Genomic DNA, 23,396 nt, shown 5'->3' with positions numbered 1-23,396 from the left:
CTGCCCTTATGTGTCGGTGAGTGTACAGACAGGCTGTTTGTGTGTTGGGGGGAAACCACAAAACTGACCTAAGATCAGTATTTAAGGTCAATATCTGTCCTAAGATCTGAATTGAATGTAAGCATATGTCCTAAGACCAGTATTACCATCCTACTCCATTCTCCCTTCTGCTCTCATCCACTTTCCTTCGCTATTGAATAATGCAGAGGTCCACTTTGACTGCCTTTCACCCAGGAAAACAGGAAGAGAACTAGAGTCTTCCTCTATAATAAACTGTGGCGAGAGGGGGAGAGTGGCACACTCTTCAGTTGTCAATAGCAAAACACACAAACTCACGCTATCACACACACACACACAGACCCTGCCTCACACACACACACAAACACACACAGATTCTGCTACACACACACACACACACACACACACACACACACACACACACACACACACACACACACACACACACACACACACTCACACAGACCCTGCCTCACACACACACATACACACACAGGACACACACACACACACACACACACACACACACACACACACACACACACACACACACACACACACACACACACAGACCCTGCCTCACACACACACACACACAGACCCTGCCTCACACACACACATACACACACACACAGACCCTGCTATACACACACACACATACACACACAGACCCTGCTATACACACACACACACACACACACACACACACACACACACACACACACACACACACACACACCCTGCCTCACACACACACACACACAGACCCTGCCTCACACACACACACACACACACAAATCACAGTTACCCCGCCCCAAGCATCACACTCCCTCGTATTCCATTCTCAGTTAGTGTGGAATGATAATACAGTGTATTATGATGTTCTCACAGGCTGTTCTGTGGCATCCTTAGAAACCTCACACAGCTCAACTGGGTGTGCAGGGGGTTGGGTAAGGACACAGTAATGTCATTTCCAAACTTGCCACAGTCAGGGGCATGTCCGCTTTTCCTTCTTCTCAGAGCAAACATGTATTGTTGAGGGGAGACGGGGAGACATTCAAGAGAAGCTGAGCATCATTTGGTTGGTTTGACATCACAGTGGTGAGAGAGAGAGAGAGAGAGAGAGAGAGAGAGAGAGAGTGGGAGAGAGAAAGTAGAGTGTGTGTGTGTGTGTGTGTGTTGGTTGAAGTATCATTGTATCAACATGGCAGCCGATTGTCTCACCATCAACCCTCGTCCTCGTCATCTTTTTTCATCTTGTCTGGATATGCCTTTCTCTTTGAAGTAGAAGTGGTGTGCTTTTCTCTCCCTCTCCTCCCCTCCTTCTCTCCCTCTCCTACCCTCCTCCTCTCCCTCTCCTCCCCTCCCTCCCTCCCTCCCTCCCTCTCTCCCTCTTTCTCTCCCTCTCCTCCCCTCCCTTTCTCCCTCTCCTCCCCTCCCTTTCTCCCTCTCCTCCCCTCCCTCTCTCCCTCCCCTCCACTCCCTTTCTCCCTCTCCTCGTCTCCCTCTCTCCCTCTCCTCCCCTCCATCTCTCCCTCTCCTCTCCTCCCCTCTCTCCCTCTCCTCCCCTCTTTCTCTCCCTCTCCTTCTCTCACTCTCCTCCCTCCCTCTCTCCCTCTCCTCTCCTCCACTCTCTCCCTCTCCTCCCCTCTTTCTCTCCCTCTCCTCTCGTCTTTCTCCCCCTCTGTCAGTAAGATACTGCTCTGTAGGCATGTATCTCTCAATAGTTTCCTTTCACTGCAATGACAATGTTTCGTCAGAAGATATGTTGAAATCGCTGTCGGAAAAAGTGGACCAATATGCAGCGGATTGCGTGCTCATCATCATTTATTTAAAATGTGAACACGAGGAAAAAACAATAAGCAAAACTCACGACAGGAAACAGTGTCGCAGGCTAAACAAACGCAGTGCTAACATACAACTACCCACAAGTGACGAACAAAACACACACCTACTTATAGGACTCCCAATCAGAGGCAACTAGAAACACCTGCCTCCAATTGAGAGTCCAGCAACCAAACCTGCACATAGAAAACTTAACCTAGAACCTACTCATACTAAAACATACACCACAAAACCCCTGGAACACATAAATAACACTAAGCTATACATAAAAAAACCCACCATACAAAACAAACATACCTCTGCCACGCCCTGAACAAATAATACAAATAATCCTCTATGTCAGGACGTGACAGATATCACGAAATTGAGGAGAAAAAGGGGGTTAACCTCTGCCCCCTAGCCCTAACAGGTTAACCTCAATGGGTGTCTGCCCCCTAGCCCTAACAGGTTAAATCAATGGGTGTCTGCCCCCTAGCCCTAACAGGTTAACCTCTTGGGGCTAGGTGGGATGCTAGCGTGCCACCCGTGGTGCACTCCATCAACAGCAGGTGCATTTCAAGAGCGGCAAATTTGAATCCAAATAAATGTCAAAATTCAAATTTTTCAAAAATACAACTATTTTACACCATTTGAAAGATAAACATCTCCTTAATCTAACCACGTTTTACGATTTCAAAAAGGTTTTTAGGCGAAAGCATAAATTTAGAGTATGTTAGGACAGTACATTTACAAGAGTTGTGTGTAATGTTTTGTCAAGTCAAAGACAGGGTCACCAAAACCATAAAACCAGCTAAAATGATGCACTAACCTTTTACAATCTCCATCAGATGACACTCCTAGGACATTATGTTAGACAATGCATGCATTTTTAGTTCTATCAAGTTCATATTTATATCCAAAAACAGCGTTTTACTATGGCATTGATGTTGAGGAAATCGTTTTCCCTCCAATAACCCGGCAGTCAAGTCAGCGTCACAAATTAAATAATTAAAATTAGAAAACATTGGTAAAATATTATATTGTCATTTAAAGAATTATAGATTTACATCTCTTGAACTCAATCAACTTGCCAGATTTAAAAATAACCTTACTGGGAAATCACACTTTGCAATAATCTGAGCACTGCGCCCAGAAAAATACGCGTTGCGATACAGACTAGACGTCATGTTGGGGAGATCTAAAATCGAAAATACTATGTAAATAATCCATTACCTTTGATTCTCTTCATCAGATGTCACTTCCAGGTATCACAGGTCCATAACGAATGTAGTTTTGTTCAAAAAAGCTCATCATTTATGTCCAAAAATCTCCGTCTCGTTAGCACATGATGTAAGCCAGCCGGACTTCTCGTCATGAACGAGGGGAAAAAAATATATTTCCGTTCGTTCAAACATGTCAAACGTTGTATAGCATAAATCATTAGGGCCTTTTTTAACCAGAACATGAATAATATTCAAGGTGGACGAATGCATACTCTTTTATAACGTATTGGAACGAGGGTACCCAACATGAACTCGCGCGCCAGGTGTCTAATGGGACATCATCGTTCCATGGCTCTTGTTCGGTCAGATCTCCCTCCAGAAGACTCAAAACACTTTGTAAAGGCTGGTGACATCTAGTGGAAGCAATAGGAAGTGCCAAAATATTCCTAAGCCCCTGTGTTTTTCAATGGGATAGGTTTAAAGTCAATACAACACATCAGGTATCCACTTCCTGTCAGAAAATGTCTCAGGGTTTTGCCTGCCAAATGAGTTCTGTTATACTCACAGACACCATTCAAACAGTTTTAGAAACTTTAGAGTGTTTTCTATCCATATATAATAAGTATATGCATATTCTAGTTACTGGGTAGGATTAGTAACCAGATTAAATCGGGTAAAAAAAAATTATCCAGACGTGCAAATGCTGCCCCCTAGACCCAACAGGTTAAATCAATGGGTGTCTGCCCCCTAGCCCTAACAGGTTAAATCAATGGGTGTCTGCCCCCTAGCCCTAACAGGTTAAATCAATGGGTGTCTGCCCCCTAGCCCTAACAGGTTAAATCAATGGGTGTCTGCCCCCTAGCCCTAACAGGTTAAATCAATGGGTGTCTGCCCCCTAGCCCTAACAGGTTAAATCAATGGGTGTCTGCCCCCTAGCCCTAACAGGTTAAATCAATGGGTGTCTGCCCCCTAGCCCTAACAGGTTAAATCAATGGGTGTCTGCCCCCTAGCCCTAACAGGTTAACCTCTATGGTTGTCTGCCCCCTAGCCCTAACAGGTTAAATCAATGGGTGTCTGCCCCCTAGCCCTATCAGGTTAAATCAATGGGTGTCTGCCCCCTAGCCCTAACAGGTTAAATCAATGGTTGTCTGCCCCCTAGCCCTAACAGGTTAAATCAATGGGTGTCATTTATTAAAAAAACGGAAAAACAATTGTATGTAGCAATCACAGCAATCATTCTAACCTTTCTATAACCATCTGATTGGTAAAGGAATCATTCTAACCTCTCTATAACCATCTGATTGGTAAAGGAATCATTCTAACCTCTCTATAACCATCTGATTGGTAAAGGAATCATTCTAACCTTTCTATAACCATCTGATTGGTAAAGGAATCATTCTAACCTCTCTATAACCATCTGATTGGTAAAGGAATCATTCTAACCTCTCTATAACCATCTGATTGGTAAAGGAATCATTCTAACCTCTCTATAACCATCTGATTGGTAAAGGAATCATTCTAACCTCTCTATAACCATCTGATTGGTAAAGGAATCATTCTAACCTCTCTATAACCATATGATTGGTAAAGGAATCATTCTAACCTCTCTATAACCATCTGATTGGTAAAGGAATCATTCTAACCTCTCTATAACCATCTGATTGGTAAAGGAATCATTCTAACCTTTCTATAACCATCTGATTGGTAAAGGAATCATTCTAACCTTTCTATAACCATCTGATTGGTAAAGGAATCATTCTAACCTTTCTATAACCATCTGATTGGTAAAGGAATCATTCTAACCTCTCTATAACCATCTGACTACTGACTGGTTGTCCATGTGCAGATCTGTTTAACTTCAGGGCTCTGAAGAATTCACTGCTTATTGAGCTGAAGATAGACCTGTCACATGTACTACACCTTACACACACACACACACACACACACACACACACACACACACACACACACAGACACACTCCCCCCCACACACACACACACACACACACACACACACACACACACACACACACACACACACACACACACACACACACACACACACACACACACACACTCTCCTCTGAAAATCCTACCCTGACAAACAGATGATTTGTGTCTTGCAACATGACAAGCTTGACATTCCTCTTCATATCCCAGTTCCACCATCCAACAGGATACACTATATACTACATATCCCATCATCCCACAGGATACATTATATACTACATATCCCACCATCCCACAGGATACATTATATACTACATATCCCACAGGATACATTATATACTACATATCCCATCATCCCACAGGATACATTATATACTACATATCCCACCATCCCACAGGATACATTATATACTACATATCCCACAGGATACATTATATACTACATATCCCACAGGATACATTATATACTACATATCCCATCATCCCACAGGATACATTATATACTACATATCCCATCATCCCACAGGATACATTATATACTACATATTCCACCAACCAACAGGATACACTATATACTACATATCCCATCATCCCACAGGATACATTATATACTACATATCCCATCATCCCACAGGATACATTATATACTACATATCCCATCATCCCACAGGATACATTATATACTACATATCCCATCATCCCACAGGATACATTATATACTACATATCCCATCATCCCACAGGATACATTATATACTACATATCCCATAATCCCACAGGATACATTATATACTACATATCCCACCATCCCACAGGATACATTATATACTACATATCCCATCATCCCACAGGATACATTATATACTACATATCCCAAAGGATACATTATATACTACATATCCCATCATCCCTCAGGATACATTATATACTACATATCCCACAGGATACATTATATACTACATATCCCACAGGATACATTATATACTACATATCCCACAGGATACATTTTATACTACATATCCCACAGGATACATTATATACTACATATCCCATCATCCCACAGGATACATTATATACTATATATCCCATCATCCCACAGGATACATTATATACTACATATCCCATCATCCCACAGGATACATTATATACTACATATCCCATCATCCCACAGGATACATTATATACTACATATCCCATCATCCCACAGGATACATTATATACTACATATCCCATCATCCCACAGGATACATTATATACTACATATCCCATAATCCCACAGGATACATTATATACTACATATCCCACCATCCCACAGGATACATTATATACTACATATCCCATCATCCCACAGGATACATTATATACTACATATCCCAAAGGATACATTATATACTACATATCCCATCATCCCTCAGGATACATTATATACTACATATCCCACAGGATACATTATATACTACATATCCCACAGGATACATTATATACTACATATCCCACAGGATACATTATATACTACATATCCCACAGGATACATTATATACTACATATCCCATCATCCCACAGGATACATTATATACTACATATCCCATCATCCCACAGGATACATTATATACTACATAACATCCCACAGGATACATTATATACTACATACCCACCATCCCACAGGATACATTATATACTACATCCACATCCCACAGGATACATTATATACTACATATCCATCATCCCACAGGATACATTATATACTACATATCCCACCATCCCACAGGATACATTATATACTACATATCCCATCATCCCACAGGATACATTATATACTACATATCCCACCATCCCACAGGATACATTATATACTACATATCCCACCATCCCACAGGATACATTATATACTACATATCCCACCATCCCACAGGATACATTATATACTACATATCCTATCATCCCACAGGATACATTATATACTATATATCCCACAGGATACATTATATACTACATATCCCACAGAATACATTATATACTACATATCCCATCATCCCACAGGATACATTATATACTACATATCCCATCATCCCACAGGATCAATAACTTCAACTCTATGAGCAGTATTAACCACAGGAAATATACCCTGATAGATAAATATTCCATATCATCCACATGATTGATGCTTCAATCCTACACGTAGTATGTTCATTTATTACCTGAATTATCAGTCATATTCCACTCTCCTTACTAAAGTACCTGTTGTTTTAAAGTACCTGTGTACTCTTACAAGTATTAAAACCATCAGACTTCATGTTGCCGTAGAGACAGAGTGGTCGTCACCATCTCTGGGTATTAAAACCATCAGACGTCATGTTGCCGTGGAGACAGAGTGGTCGTCACCATCTCTAGGTATTAAAACCATCAGACGTCATGTTGCCGTGGAGACAGAGTGGTCGTCACCATCTCTAGGTATTAAAACCATCAGACGTCATGTTGCCGTGGAGACAGAGTGGTCATCACCATCTCTAGGTATTAAAACCATCAGACGTCATGTTGCCGTGGAGACAGAGTGGTCATCACCATCTCTAGGTATTAAAACCATCAGACGTCATGTTGCCGTGGAGACAGAGTGGTCATCACCATCTCTAGGTATTAAAACCATCAGACGTCATGTTGCCGTGGAGACATTAGATAATGGTTATAAGACAGAACTGGGTGTTTTAACGTTCACTTGTCTTGTCAATACCGGTGATGGTGGAGAACGACGTGGCTCCCGTCCATCAGTTCCCTTTATATGGACAACATGAAATGACAGGAACACCACATTATGAATCACACGATAATAATATTCAATAGTATTCATTTATTAAATGAAGTAGACTTCAAAGTAGCACTTTAAGGATATTATACTTATATACTGACACTATTCTTCCTTCCTTCCTTCCTTCCTTCCTTCCTTCCTTCCTTCCTTCCTTCCTTCCTTCCTTCCTTCCTTCCTTCCTTCCTTCCTTCCTTCCTTCCTTCCTTCCTTCCTTCCTTCCTTCCTTCCTTCCTTCCTTCCTTCCTTCCTTCCTCTCTTGCTCTTTCTCTCCCTCTCTCTCTCTTTCTCTCTCTCTCTCTCTCTTTTGCTTCTCTCTCTCTCTCTCTCTCTCTCTCTCTCTCTCTCTCTCTCTCTCTCTCTCTCTCTCTCACTGCATGCTGGGAGTTTTTTGGAGTTTGAGTGTTTGGTGTGGAGTAGTGATGGACATTCCGGCACAAACGGCTCTTTTGGCTCACAAACGGCTCTTTTGGCTCACAAACAGCTCTTTTGGCTCACAAACGGCTCTTTTGGCTCACAAACGGCTCTTTTAAAAAAATGGTCAAACAGTTTGCGATAGTTTGACTATGATTGGTATTAAATTATTGACTGAAATCATACTCTACCTTAACCACAATGTATTTAAAAATGCATCGGTTTGTAATGACAAAGAATGCTATGAAACATTTGCATTTAAAGTATAACTTTTTTAATGTATTTAAACAAAGTGCATATAAATGTAGCAATTCAAAACGAATACAATCTGAACAGCAAAATAATAGAATATTGCTCCATATCAAAGAAAAATAAATAACAATGTGCAAAACTGCAGCATCCCACTTAAAACATTAAACTGGCCCCTCTCTCTTCTTTAGTGCCATTTTATAACTAGCAGCATACAGCAATGCTGACCATATTTTGCTTTTATTTAGAGGTTTGCATTCAGAAATGGAAGCTGCCTCACTGTCGAGGGGCTGATGCGGTTTCTTCTCTCAGTAATTATTTGTCCCGTTTTCGAGAAGACCCTCTCAGAGGGAACGGATGTGGCCACTATGCAGAGACTCCCTGTCAGGACTTTAGGAAGCCGTGGGTAGACACAGGCCTTGTTCTTCCACCAGCTCAGAGGATCTGCAGATCTTTGGAGGAGGGGCTCCTCCAAATAGGATCGGACCTCCATTATGGCATCTGCTGAGGGATTCCTTCGTGCTGCATCCCGTTGCTCTTTCGTCAAACAGCATCCAAACAGCAGACGTTTGTGGCACTACTGCTGGTGCTTCTGTTCCATCTGATCCCTCTTCTTCCTGTTGCCCTGGTGCCTGAGCCAGCTGGCTGCTGGGGCTGTCCCTCCCTCTTCTTCCTGTTGCCCTGGGGCCTGAGCCAGCTGACTGCTGGGGCTGTCCCTCCCTCTCCTTCCTGTTGTCCTGGTGCCTGAGCCAGCTGACTGCTGGGGCTGTCCCTCCCTCCCTCTCCTTCCTGTTGCCCTGGTGCCTGAGCCAGCTGACTGCTGGGGCTGTCCCTCCCTCTTCTTCCTGTTGCCCTGGTGCCTGAGCCAGCTGGCTGCTGGGGCTGTCCCTCCCTCCCTCTCCTTCCTGTTGCCCTGGTGCCTGAGCCAGCTGGCTGCTGGGGCTGTCCCTCCCTCCCTCTCCTTCCTGTTGCCCTGGTGCCTGAGCCAGCTGACTGCTGGGGCTGTCCCTCCCTCTTCTTCCTGTTGCCCTGGTGCCTGAGCCAGCTGACTGCTGGGGCTGTCCCTCCCTCTCCTTCCTGTTGCCCTGGTGCCTGAGCCAGCTGACTGCTGGGGCTGTCCCTCCCTCCCTCTCCTTCCTGTTGCCCTGGTGCCTGAGCCAGCTGGCTGCTGGGACTGTCCCTCCCTGCTGCTGAGGTTATTCTTTAAAGAGCCTCATCAATCGCTCTGGCATTGCTGAAGGCTAACTTCTTAAACCTGGGGTCAAGTGCAGCGGTTTCTGATAGAACGTGATTATATTCCATTCTGTGGAACTTTCTGTCCATTGATGAACATAGAGTGTCCATCAACTCTGTCACATGTCCTGTGGTTACATTTGCTTCCTCTCTGGCGGCTGGCTGTGATTCGCTGCAGACCCTTACACAGGAGTATGATTTTTGAGGCTGTGACATAGCTGAAAAGAGAGAACAGTAACTGATTAGTTCAGGTTCATGTTTTGTCTACTGATACCACATTCTCATCTACTGCTCATATACATATATAATACTGGATTAACTAATGAGGTAGTAATAACTGCTTACTGTACCTCTCTCCACTGATCTCCACTGTGACCTGCTCAAAAGGGTTCCAGATAATGATGTAGTAATAACTGCACGTCTCTCCACTGATCTCCACGGTGACCTGCTCAAAAGGGTTCAGGACTCTGCACACCTCCTCCACCACCTCCCATTCCTCTTGGGTCAGAGCATCAACAGCTGCATTGACAATGGCCAGGGTAGAGAAAATGGCATCCTTTGACTCAAGAAATCACCTCAACATATAAAATGTTGAATTCTACCTTGTAGTGCAGTCTTGTTTAGGCCTCAGCTCAGGCATCCTCATCTGGCGTTGTGTAGACTTTAGTTTTTCAGCACCTACTGTGCTCCTGTGGAAGTATTCCACAGCTGCTTTCACTTTGTCCACAATGGGCTTCATCACCTTCAGGGCATCTTTTACAAATCAGGTTGATTGTGTGAGCAAGACATGGATGATGGGTCCATTTTCTAAATGTTCATGGCTTTGGTTATGTTCGCTGCATTGTGGCTAACACAACAGACCACTTTTCCACCTACTTGCCATTCTCTGGCCACTCTCAACAGTTCCTCTGCCAAGTTCTCTGAGGTGTGTCTGTCGCTGAACTCAAAGCAGTCCAGAAGACAGCTAGAAATCGAAAAATCTTTAAGAAGTGACATGTAACCGACATGTAAGAAGTGGTTACCCCTGATGTCCAGCAGTCAGTGGTAAGGCAAACTGCAGTAGGTTTTTGGACTCTTTCCCGCACTGAAGCCTGTGTGCTCTCGTACAGATGTGGAATAAGTGATTTTGAAAGGAGTTTTCCTGCTTGGAATTGTGTACATTGGATTTAGACTATTGCTACAATTTCTAAAACCTCTGTCCTCCACCATCGAAAATGGCTGGAAATCGGTGGCAATCATTTTAGCCAATGCAATATCAATTTGGCCTTGTTTTGCTACAGACATAGACTTTTGGCATAAACTGGTCTATAGGAGTCTGCGTTGCTGTGGGTCGCGGAGTAGGTCTACTAGACTGAGTGGATACATCTCCACCACTATCTCTAGCAGGTCTACTGGACTGAGTGGATACATCTCCACCACTATCTCTAGCAGGTCTACTGGACTGAGTGGATACTGGCTCCACCACTATCTCTAGCAAGTCTACTGGATACATCTCCACCACTATCACTAGCAGGTCTACTGGACTGAGTGGATACATCTCCACCACTATCTCTAGCAGGTCTACTGGATACATCTCCACCACTATCACTAGCAGGTCTACTGGATACATCTCCACCACTATCACTAGCAGGTCTACTGGATACATCTCCACCACTATCACTAGCAGGTCAACTGGATACATCTCCACCACTATCACTAGCAGGTCAACTGGATACATCTCCACCACTATCACTAGCAGGTCTACTGGACTGAGTGGATACATCTCCACCACTATCACTAGCAGGTCTACGGGACTGAGTGGATACATCTCCACCACTATCACTAGCAGGTCTACTGGACTGAGTGGATACATCTCCACCACTATCACTAGCAGGTCTACTGGACTGAGTGGGTACATCTCCACCACTATCACTAGCAGGTCTACGGGACTGAGTGGATACATCTCCACCACTATCACTAGCAGGTCTACTGGACTGAGTGGATACATCTCCACCACTATCACTAGCAGGTCTACTGGACTGAGTGGGTACATCTCCACCACTATCACTAGCAGGTCTACTGGACTGAGTGGATACATCTCCACCACTATCACTAGCAGGTCTACTGGACTGAGTGGATACATCTCCACCACTATCACTAGCAGGTCTACTGGACTGAGTGGATACTGGCTCCACCACTATCACTAGCAGGTCTACTGGACTGAGTGGATACATCTCCACCACTATCTCTAGCAGGTCTACTGGACTGAGTGGATACTGGCTCCACCACTATCACTAGCAGGTCTACTGGACTGAGTGGATACATCTCCACCACTATCACTAGCAGGTCTACTGGACTGAGTGGATACATCTCCACCACTATCACTAGCAGGTCTACTGGACTGAGTGGATACTGGCTCCACCACTATCACTAGCAGGTCTACTGGACTGAGTGGATACATCTCCACCACTATCTCTAGCAGGCCCGCTAGTTTCTGGAAGCTCTGCTACAGCTAGCTTCACAGTTGGGTGCACAGTTCACATATGTCGCTGTAGGTTGTGCTTAGAACCGGCTTTATATGAGATTTTGTTTTGGCAAATTCTACACTGTGTTCTAACATTGTCTACATTATTAAAATACATCCAAATGCTACTGTGCTTCCGACTCATTTTCCAGCTGTTGTTTTCACAGCCATCATTCCTTTCTCTCCTCGGCTACTAAGTATGTGACTGTGAGTGAGTTGGCTCGGCCCTCCCTCACGCATCTTTGGTTCATTGGTTGACACTGCGTGTCTGATTGACAGGAACAATAGGTGAGGCTGTTAGTCTGAGCAGACAGTCAGAATGAATGTGTGTGCGCTTGCACATTTAGGTTTATATGATTTATTATTTATTACATTTTTTCGTTCTTTGAATTAGTTAATTCTATTCATTTAAATCTTTTGATTATTCAAATCTTAATTTTTGTATATTTTTATAAATAGTTTTGGCTCTTCTGATATGCGAGCCGGCTCCCAACGTTCACCTACAAGAGCCTGCTCTTAGAGCCGACTCCCAGCGTTCACCTACAAGAGCCTGCTCTTAGAGCCGACTCCCAGCGTTCACCTACAAGAGCCTGCTCTTAGAGCCGACTCCCAGCGTTCACCTACAAGAGCCTGCTCTTAGAGCCGGCTCCCAGCGTTCACCTACAAGAGCCTGCTCTTAGAGCCGACTCCCAGCGTTCACCTACAAGAGCCTGCTCTTAGAGCCGACTCCCAGCGTTCACCTACAAGAGCCTGCTCTTAGAGCCGACTCCCAGCGTTCACCTACAAGAGCCTGCTCTTAGAGCCGACTCCCAGCGTTCACCTACAAGAGCCTGCTCTTAGAGCCAACTCCAGGTGTTCACCTACAAGAGCCTGCTCTTAGAGCCGACTCCCAGCGTTCACCTACAAGAGCCTGCTCTTAGAGCCAACTCCAAGTGTTCACCTACAAGAGCCTGCTCTTAGAGCCGACTCCCAGCGTTCACCTACAAGAGCCTGCTAGATATGGTGGGATAGCTGAGGCTGGGTCTAGTCAGGTTATAGATGGTGGTGTAGATGAGGCTGGGTCTAGTCAGGTTATAGATGGTGGTGTAGATGAGGCTGGGTCTAGTCAGGTTATAGATGGTGGTGGTGTAGATGAGGCTGGGTCTAGTCAGGTTATAGATGGTGGTGGTGTAGATGAGGCTGGGTCTAGTCAGGTTATAGATGGTGGTGTAGATGAGGCTGGGTCTAGTCAGGTTATAGATGGTGGTGTAGATGAGGCTGGGTCTAGTCAGGTTATAGATGGTGGTGTAGATGAGGCTGGGTCTAGTCAGGTTATAGATGGTGGTGTAGATGAGGCTGGGTCTAGTCAGGTTATAGATGGTGGTGTAGATGAGGCTGGGTCTAGTCAGGTTATAGATGGTGGTGGTGTAGATGAGGCTGGGCCTAGTCAGGCTATAGATGGTGGTGTAGATGAGGCTGGGTCTAGTCAGGCTATAGATGGTGGTGTAGATGAGGCTGGGTCTAGTCAGGTTATAGATGGTGGTGTAGATGAGGCTGGGTCTAGTCAGGCTATAGATGGTGGTGTAGATGAGGCTGGGTCTAGTCAGGTTATAGATGGTGGTGTAGATGAGGCTGGGTCTAGTCAGGTTATAGATGGTGGTGTAGATGAGGCTGGGTCTAGTCAGGTTATAGATGGTGGTGTAGATGAGGCTGGGTCTAGTCAGGTTATAGATGGTGGTGTAGATGAGGCTGGGCCTAGTCATGCCAGGGATGGTGGGATAGCTGAGGCTGGGTCTAGTCAGGTTATAGATGGTGGTGGTGTAGATGAGGCTGGGTCTAGTCAGGTTATAGATGGTGGTGTAGATGAGGCTGGGTCTAGTCAGGTTATAGATGGTGGTGGTGTAGATGAGGCTGGGTCTAGTCAGGTTATAGATGGTGGTGTAGATGAGGCTGGGTCTAGTCAGGTTATAGATGGTGGTGTAGATGAGGCTGGGTCTAGTCAGGTTATAGATGGTGGTGGTGTAGATGAGGCTGGGTCTAGTCAGGCTATAGATGGTGGTGTAGATGAGGCTGGGTCTAGTCAGGCTATAGATGGTGGTGTAGATGAGGCTGGGCCTAGTCATGCCAGGGATGGTGGGATAGCTGAGGCTGGGTCTATTCAGGTTATAGATGGTGGTGGTGTAGATGAGGCTGGGTCTAGTCAGGTTATAGATGGTGGTGGTGTAGATGAGGCTGGGTCTAGTCAGGTTATAGGTGGTGGTGTATTGTAAGTCGCTCTGGATAAGAGCGTCTGCTAAATGACTAAAATGTAAAAAAATGTAAATGTAGATGAGGCTGGGTCTAGTCAGGTTATAGATGGTGGTGGTGTAGATGAGGCTGGGTCTAGTCAGGCTATAGATGGTGGTGTAGATGAGGCTGGGTCTAGTCAGGTTATAGATGGTGTAGATGAGGCTGGGTCTAGTCAGGTTATAGATGGTGGTGTAGATGAGGCTGGGTCTAGTCAGGTTATAGATGGTGGTGTAGATGAGGCTGGGTCTAGTCAGTTTATAGATGGTGGTGTAGATGAGGCTGGGTCTAGTCAGGTTATAGATGGTGGTGTAGATGAGGCTGGGTCTAGTCAGGTTATAGATGGTGGTGTAGATGAGGCTGGGTCTAGTCAGGCTATAGATGGTGGTGTAGATTAGGCTGGGTCTAGTCATGCCAGGGATGGTGGGATAGCTGAGGCTGGGTCTAGTCAGGTTATAGATGGTGGTGGTGTAGATGAGGCTGGGTCTAGTCAGGTTATAGATGGTGTAGATGAGGCTGGGTCTAGTCAGGTTATAGATGGTGGTGTAGATGAGGCTGGGTCTAGTCAGGTTATAGATGGTGGTGTAGATGAGGCTGGGTCTAGTCAGGCTATAGATGGTGGTGTAGATGAGGCTGGGTCTAGTCAGGCGATAGATGGTGGTGTAGATGAGGCTGGGTCTAGTCAGGTTTTGCTAGTGGATGAGGAGAGTATAGTGGGGAAGGGTAAGAGACCTGGGTGGAGGAGGAAGGTGTCAAGCGGAAAAGGAAAAAGGGGGAGAAGTTAGTTAGTCTCTAACAGACTAAAGTCCCATCTGGACTCGATAGTACATAAGGACCAAACATATTGTGTACCGGGACGCTCAATCACGGACAACTTGTTCTTAATTAGGGACATGTAGGACTTGTTGAGAGGTTCTAATGTGAACTTTGAGTATCTGTTTAATGTGATGTTCGGGGAAAGGTTTTTGGCCTGTGTGAAGATGTATGCTGGGGCGTCATGTATGGTTACGGTGGGAGGGGGGCTCATTAGGCCAGTCTGGGTGAGACGGGGCATTAGACAAGGATGCCCTCTATCAGGGCAGTTATATACAGTAGCCATTGAGCCTCTTTAGGGCCTGCTACCCAGGAGACTGCAGTGAGTGTGCTGGACAGGTATGGGGTGTGTTGACATAGCAGTGTCAGCGTATGCAGATGACGTTTCTGTGATGGTCAGGGATGGTCAGGATATGCAGGCACTGGAGACCAGTCTGAGGGTGTACGAGGGAGCTTCATCAGCTAAGGTAAACTGGGGCAAGAACAAAGCTCTGTTATGTGGGGCATGGGGGGATAGGGCCCCTCCGCTGCCTCCAGGGGGTTTGCAGTGGGGTTGTGAAGGGCTTAAAAGGTTGGGGGAGTACCTGGGCTTGGAGAGGTGGGTCAGGAAGAACTGGGAGGGGCTGTCACATGCAGTGGTATCAAGACTGGCCAGGTGGAGGTGGCTCCTGTCCCAAGTGTCATATAGAGGGAGGGTACAGATAATCAACAAGATGGTGGCATCTTCCCTGTGGCATAAACTTGCTGTCCTCAATCCCTCGCCAGTCTGCTCGAAGCATGCGGCTGCGGTTTGGACCGGCAGCTGTTCCTCATGAAGCTGGAGAGGCTGAGTACAGCAGGTCTCTCAGACTTTTACTGTGCGGTGCTGAGGGCCTGGCAGCTGCTAAGGCCCACACGAGAAGGGATGAATGAAAGAACCTGTGATTCACGTGTTTTCTGTGTGCACCAGGTTAATGCCATTAATGTCTCTGTTGGAATGTCTGTGTGAGAGGTTGGGGGTGGCCTTTACTGTTGGGGTGTTCATAATGGGATACAGGTATTCGAATAAGGAAAAGGCTAAATGTGTTCTGTTGAATTTTCTGTTTTGCTCAGGCGAAGTTAGCTATTTGGCTAACAAGGAGGAACAGGGTCAAAGGCGGGGGGATAACAGACCCTTTACTAGTGTTTAATGGGATGGTCTCTGCGCGCCTTCGGGTTGAGTTTGAGTTCTATAAAATGCTAAACAGTGTGGAGATGTTTCAGGAGATATGGTGTGTTGGGGGGTCTGTCTGTATAGCTGGGGGAGATGTTTCAGGAGATATGGTGTGTTGGGGGGGGCTGTCTGTCTGTATAGCTGGGGGAGATGTTTCAGGAGATATGGTGTGTTGGGGGCTGTCTGTATAGCTGGGGGAGATGTTTCAGGAGATATGGTGTGTTGGGGGGGCTGTCTGTCTGTATAGCTGGGGGAGATGTTTCAGGAGATATGGTGTGTTGGGGGGCTGTCTGTATAGCTGGGGGGGGGGGGGGGGAGATGTTTCAGGAGATATGGTGTGTTGGGGGGCTGTCTGTATAGCTGGGGGAGATGTTTCAGGAGATATGGTGTGTTGGGGGAAATGAGAATGTTTCATTAAAGAAATGGTGTGTAAATGAAATGAGAATGTTTGATTAAAGAAATGGTGTGTAAATGAAATGAGAATGTTTGATTAAAGAAAGACAAAAAGTCAAAGTCTCTCTCTCTCTCTCTCTCTCTCTCTCTCTCTCTCTCTCTCTCTCTCTCTCTCTCTCTCTCTCTCTCTCTCTCTCTAGCGGAGTGTGGAGGAACCATAAAGGATGAGCCTACAGGCCGTATACTGTCTCCAGGTTACCCAGCTCCGTATGAACATAACCTGCATTGTGTCTGGAGCATCGAAGCTGCACCAGGAAGCACCATCGGGTCAGTACAGATCATCTCGCTCTTTCTTCCCTTTCTTGTTTTTCTTTCTCCTCCCCTCTTCCTCATTACACTCTTCCTCCCCCGACTCCTCTTCCTCATTCTACTCTTTCTACTCTTCCTCCTCCTCCTCTTCCTCCTTACTGTTTGTAGGGTTGTTGATTCAGTGGTGAATGAAGGACATCACTTTTGAGTATTGAGCTTCACCTGAGGAATCTACAAGGCAGTGGTCCATGTGTGTGTGTGCGCATTTGTGTGTGTTTGCGTGCGTGCGTCTGTGTGTACGTGCCTGCGTTTGTGCATCCGTCTGTGCGTGCGTGTGCGCGAGTGTGTGTGCGTGCGTGCGCGTGTGCGAGAGTGCGTGCGTGTGCGTGTGTGTGTGTGTGACCTTCCTCCTCCTCTGGTGTTCTGAGTTAATACTGCCCCCTTAATGAGTAGACGGTGTCCTCTGTAATAATTTGACCCGCTGTAATTTGGTGTGAAATCTGTCCGCACAAGAGAGGTCCTGTAATTGGTCAGATGCTTTAATCGGGCTGTTTATCAGACACCTCACCCCCTTCCTCTCTCCTCTCTCCCTTTCTCTCTCCCCCTCCCCGCTCCCCTCTCTCCGCCTCTCTCCTCCTCTCTCCCCTCTCTCCTCCTCTCTCCTCTCTCCCCTCTCTCCTCCTCTCTCCTCCTCTTTTCTCTCTCCCCCTCACCCCTCTCTCCTCCCCTCCCCTCTCCTCTCTTCTCTCTCCCCCTCACCCCTCTCTCCTCCCCTCTCTCCTCCTCTCTCCCCCTCACCCTTCTCTCCTCCTCTCTTCTCTCTCCCCCTCACCCCTCTCTCCCTTTCTCTCTCCCCCTCACCCCTCTCTCCCTTTCTCTCTCCCCCTCTCTCCCTTTCTCTCTCCCCCTCACCCCTCTCTCCTCCCCTCCCCTCTCCTCTCTTCTCTCTCCCCCCTCTCTCCTCCTCTCTTCTCTCTCCTCTCTCCCCTCTCCCCTTTCTCTCTCCTCTCCCCCTCACCCCTTTCTCTCTCCCCCTCACCCCTCTCTCCTCCCCTCTCTCCTCCTCTCTTCTCTCTCCTCTCTCCCCTCTCTCCTCCTCTCTCCCCTCTCCCCTCTCTCTCTTCTCTCTCCTTCTCTCTCCCCCTCACCCCCTCTCTCCTCTCCCCCTCACCCCTCTCTCCCCTTCACCCCTCTCTCCTCCTCTCTCCCCTCTCTCCTCCTCTCTCCCCCTCACCCATCTCTCCTCTCCTCCTCTTTCCCCTCTCTCCTCCTCTCTCCGTTCTCTCTAGTCTCTCCTCTCCTTCTTCATGAGCAGGTCTCAGGTCCTGACAATTTTATTTTAAGCTTCATATTTGGTCTGCCATCATTGAGCAATAAGATAAGAAGTAGTGTGTGTGTGTGTGTCTGTGTGTGTGTGTGTGTCTGTATCCTGACTTACGTGACAGTATGTAATATGACAACAGAAAGAGTTTAATTTGTCAGAGCTCAATATTTGCAATAAGAATATTGTTATATATGTTGTGTTTCACGAAAGCGACACAGAGAAAACAAGATGTATAGAGAGGAGATAAATAGAGAGAGGAGATATATATAGAGAGGAGATATATAGAGAGGAGATATATAGAGAGAGGAGATATATATAGAGAGGAGATATATAGAGAGGAGATATATAGAGAGAGGAGATATATATAGAGAGGAGATATATAGAGAGGAGATATATAGAGAGAGGAGATATATGGAGAGAGGAGATATATAGAGAGGAGATATATAGAGAGGAGATATATGGAGAGAGGAGATATATAGAGAGGAGATATATGGAGAGAGGAGATATATAGAGAGGAGATATATAGAGAGGAGATATATATAGAGAGGAGATATATAGAGAGGAGATATATAGAGAGGAGATATATAGAGAGGAGATATATAGAGAGGAGATATATATAGGGAGGAGATATATAGAGAGGAGATATATATAGAGAGGAGATATATATAGAGAGGAGATATATATAGAGAGGAGATATATAGAGAGAGGAGATATATATATAGAGAGGAGATATATATAGAGAGGAGATATATAGAGAGAGGAGATATATATAGAGAGGAGATATATATAGAGAGGAGATATATATATAGAGAGGAGATATATAGAGAGAGGAGATATATATATAGAGAGGAGATATATAGAGAGAGGAGATATATATATAGAGAGGAGATATATATAGAGAGGAGATATATAGAGAGAGGAGATATAGAGAGGAGATATATATAGAGAGGAGATATATATATATAGAGAGGAGATATATATGGAGAGGAGATATATATAGAGAGGAGATATAGAGAGGAGATATATATAGAGAGGAGATATATATATATATAGAGAGGAGATATATATAGAGAGGAGATATATAGAGAGAGGAGATATATATATAGAGAGGAGATATATATAGAGAGGAGATATATATATAGAGAGGAGATATATAGAGAGAGGAGATATATATAGAGAGAGGAGATATATAGAGAGGAGATATATATAGAGAGGAGATATATATATAGAGAGGAGATATATATAGAGAGGAGATATATATAGAGAGGAGATATATATAGAGAGGTGATATATATATAGAGAGGAGATATATAGAGAGAGGAGATATAGAGAGAGGAGATATATATATAGAGAGGAGATATATATAGAGAGGAGATATAGAGAGGAGATATATATAGAGAGGAGATATATATATAGAGAGGAGATATATATGGAGAGGAGATATATATGGAGAGGAGATATATATAGAGAGGAGATATAGAGAGGAGATATATATATAGAGAGGAGATATATATATAGAGAGGAGATATATATAGAGAGGAGATATATATAGAGAGGAGATATATATATAGAGAGGAGATATATAGAGAGAGGAGATATAGAGAGAGGAGATATATATATATAGAGAGGAGATATATATAGAGAGGAGATATATAGAGAGAGGAGATATATATAGAGAGGAGATATATATATAGAGAGGAGATATATAGAGAGAGGATATATAGAGAGAGGAGATATATATATAGAGAGAGGAGATATATATATATAGAGAGGAGATATATATAGAGAGGAGATATATATAGAGAGGAGATATATATAGAGAGGAGATATATAGAGAGGAGATATATAGAGAGGAGATATATATAGAGAGGAGATATATAGAGAGAGGAGATATAGAGAGAGGAGATATATAGAGAGAGGAGATATATATATAGAGAGGAGATATATAGAGAGGAGATATATATAGAGAGGAGATATATAGAGAGAGGAGATATAGAGAGAGGAGATATAGAGAGAGAGGAGATATATATATAGAGAGGAGATATATAGAGTGGAGATATAGAGAGAGGAGATATATATAGAGAGGAGATATATATAGAGAGGAGATATATATATAGAGAGGAGATATATATAGAGAGGAGATATATATATAGAGAGGAGATATATATATATAGAGAGGAGATATATATAGAGAGGAGATATATAGAGAGAGGAGATATATATATAGAGAGGAGATATATAGAGAGGAGATATAGAGAGAGGAGATATATAGAGAGAGGAGATATATATAGAGAGGAGATATATATATAGAGAGGAGATATAGAGAGAGGAGATATAGAGAGAGGAGATATATAGAGAGAGGAGATATATAGAGAGAGGAGATATATATATAGAGAGGAGATATATATAGAGAGGAGATATATAGAGAGAGGAGACAATAGAGAGAGGAGATATAGAGAGAGGAGATATAGAGAGAGGAGATATTTAGAGAGGAGATATATAGAGAGGAGATATATAGAAAGGAGATATATAGAGAGAGGATATATATAGAGAGAGGAGATATAGAGAGAGGAGATATTTAGAGAGGAGATATATAGAGAGGAGATATATAGAGAGGAGATATATAGAGAGAGGAGATATATATAGAGGAGATATATATAGAGAGGAGATATATATAGAGTGGAGATATATAGAGAGGAGATATAGAGTGAGGAGATATATAGAGAGGAGATATATATAGAGAGGAGATATATATATAGAGAGGAGATATATAGAGAGAGGAGATATATATATAGAGAGGAGATATATATAGAGAGGAGATATATAGAGAGAGGAGATATATAGAGAGAGGAGATATAGAGAGAGGAGATATAGTGAGGAGATATATATAGAGAGGAGATATATAGAGAGAGGAGATATATAGAGAGAGGAGATATATAGAGAGGAGATATATAGAGAGGAGATATATAGAGAGAGGAGATATATATAGAGGAGATATATATAGAGGAGATATATAGAGAGGAGATATATAGAGAGAGGAGATATATAGAGAGGAGATATATAGAGAGGAGATATATAGAGAGGAGATATAGAGAGAGGAGATATATAGAGAGAGGAGATATATAGAGAGAGGAGATATATAGAGAGAGGAGATATAGAGAGAGGAGATATAGAGAGGAGATATATATAGAGAGGAGATATGTAGAGAGAGGAGATATGTAGAGAGAGGAGATATATAGAGAGGAGATATATAGAGAGGAGATATATAGAGAGAGGAGATATATATAGAGGAGATATATATAGAGGAGATATATAGAGAGGAGATATATAGAGAGGAGATATATAGAGAGAGGAGATATATAGAGAGGAGATATATGGAGAGAGGAGATATATAGAGAGAGGAGATATATAGAGAGAGGAGATATATTTAGAGAGGAGATATATAGAGAGAGGAGATATATAGAGAGGAGATATATAGAGAGGAGATATATAGAGAGAGGAGATATATAGAGAGGAGATATAGAGAGAGAGGAGATATATATATATAGAGAGGAGATATATATAGAGAGGAGATATATATAGAGAGGATATATATAGAGAGAGAGGAGATATATAGAGAGAGGAGATATATAGAGAGGAGATATATAGAGAGAGGAGATATATATAGAGAGGAGATATATAGAGAGAGGAGATATATAGAGAGGATATATATATAGAGAGGAGATAAAGAGAGAAAGGAGATAAAGAGAGAGAGGAGATATATAGAGAGAGGAGATATATAGAGAGAGGAGATATATAGAGAGAGGAGATATATAGAGAGAGGAGATATATAGAGAGGAGATATATAGAGAGGAGATATATAGAGAGGAGATATATAGAGAGAGGAGATATATATAGAGTGGAGATATATAGAGAGAGGAGATATATATAGAGAGGAGATATATAGAGAGGAGTTATATAGAGAGGAGATATAGAGAGGAGATATATAGAGAGAGGAGATATATATAGAGAGGAGATATATAGAGAGGAGATATATAGAGAGAGGATATATATATAGAGGAGATATATAGAGAGAGGAGATACAGAGAGAGGAGATATATAGAGAGGAGATATATAGAGAGGAGATATATAGAGAGAGGAGATATATAGAGAGGAGATATATATAGAGAGGAGATATATAGAGAGGAGATATATAGAGAGGAGATATATAGAGAGGAGATATAGAGAGAGGAGATATATAGAGAGAGCAGATATAGAGGAGATATATATAGAGAGGAGATATATAGAGAGAGGAGATATATAGAGAGAGGAGATATATATAGAGAGGAGATATATATAGAGAGGAGATATATAGAGAGGAGATATATAGAGAGAGGGGATATATAGAGAGGAGATATATAGAGAGAGGAGATATATAGAGAGGAGATATATAGAGAGAGGAGATATATATAGAGAGGAGATATATATAGAGAGGAGATGTATATAGAGAGGAGATATATATAGAGAGGAGATATATATAGAGAGGAGATATATATAGAGAGGAGATATATAGAGAGGAGATATATAGAGAGAAGAGATATATAGACAGAAGAGATATATAGAGAGGAGATATATAGAGAAGAGATATATAGAGAGAGGAGATATATATATATATTTAAATATATATATAGAGGAGATATAGAGAGGAGATATAGAGAGGAGATATATATAGAGAGGAGATATATAGAGAGAGGAGATATAGAGAGGAGATATATAGAGAGAGGAGATATATAGAGAGAGGAGATACAGAGAGAGGAGATATATAGAGAGGAGATATACACACACAAACACACAGTGTAGGTGGAAGAGGGAGGAGGAGGAGATTGAGGAGGAGGAAGAGGACATATG

General features: G+C 43.4%; 1 protein-coding gene across 1 annotated transcript in view; it reads left to right on the top strand.

The window, feature by feature from the left end:
- Positions 1 to 23,396, top strand: part of LOC106589158 (CUB and sushi domain-containing protein 2) — an 881,306-nt gene that overhangs the window by 580,473 nt on the left and 277,437 nt on the right. The window contains exons 27-28 of the mRNA XM_045709574.1: positions 1 to 16; positions 17,077 to 17,203. The exon at positions 1 to 16 is cut by the window's left edge and continues 176 nt beyond it. Coding sequence (XP_045565530.1) covers positions 1 to 16; positions 17,077 to 17,203 — 143 coding nt within the window. The remainder of the gene's footprint in view (positions 17 to 17,076; positions 17,204 to 23,396) is intronic.

The sequence above is a fragment of the Salmo salar genome, chromosome ssa27 (assembly GCF_905237065.1).
Source record: "Salmo salar chromosome ssa27, Ssal_v3.1, whole genome shotgun sequence".
Taxonomy (NCBI): domain Eukaryota; kingdom Metazoa; phylum Chordata; class Actinopteri; order Salmoniformes; family Salmonidae; genus Salmo; species Salmo salar.
This window is presented reverse-complemented; position numbering and strand designations above follow the sequence as displayed.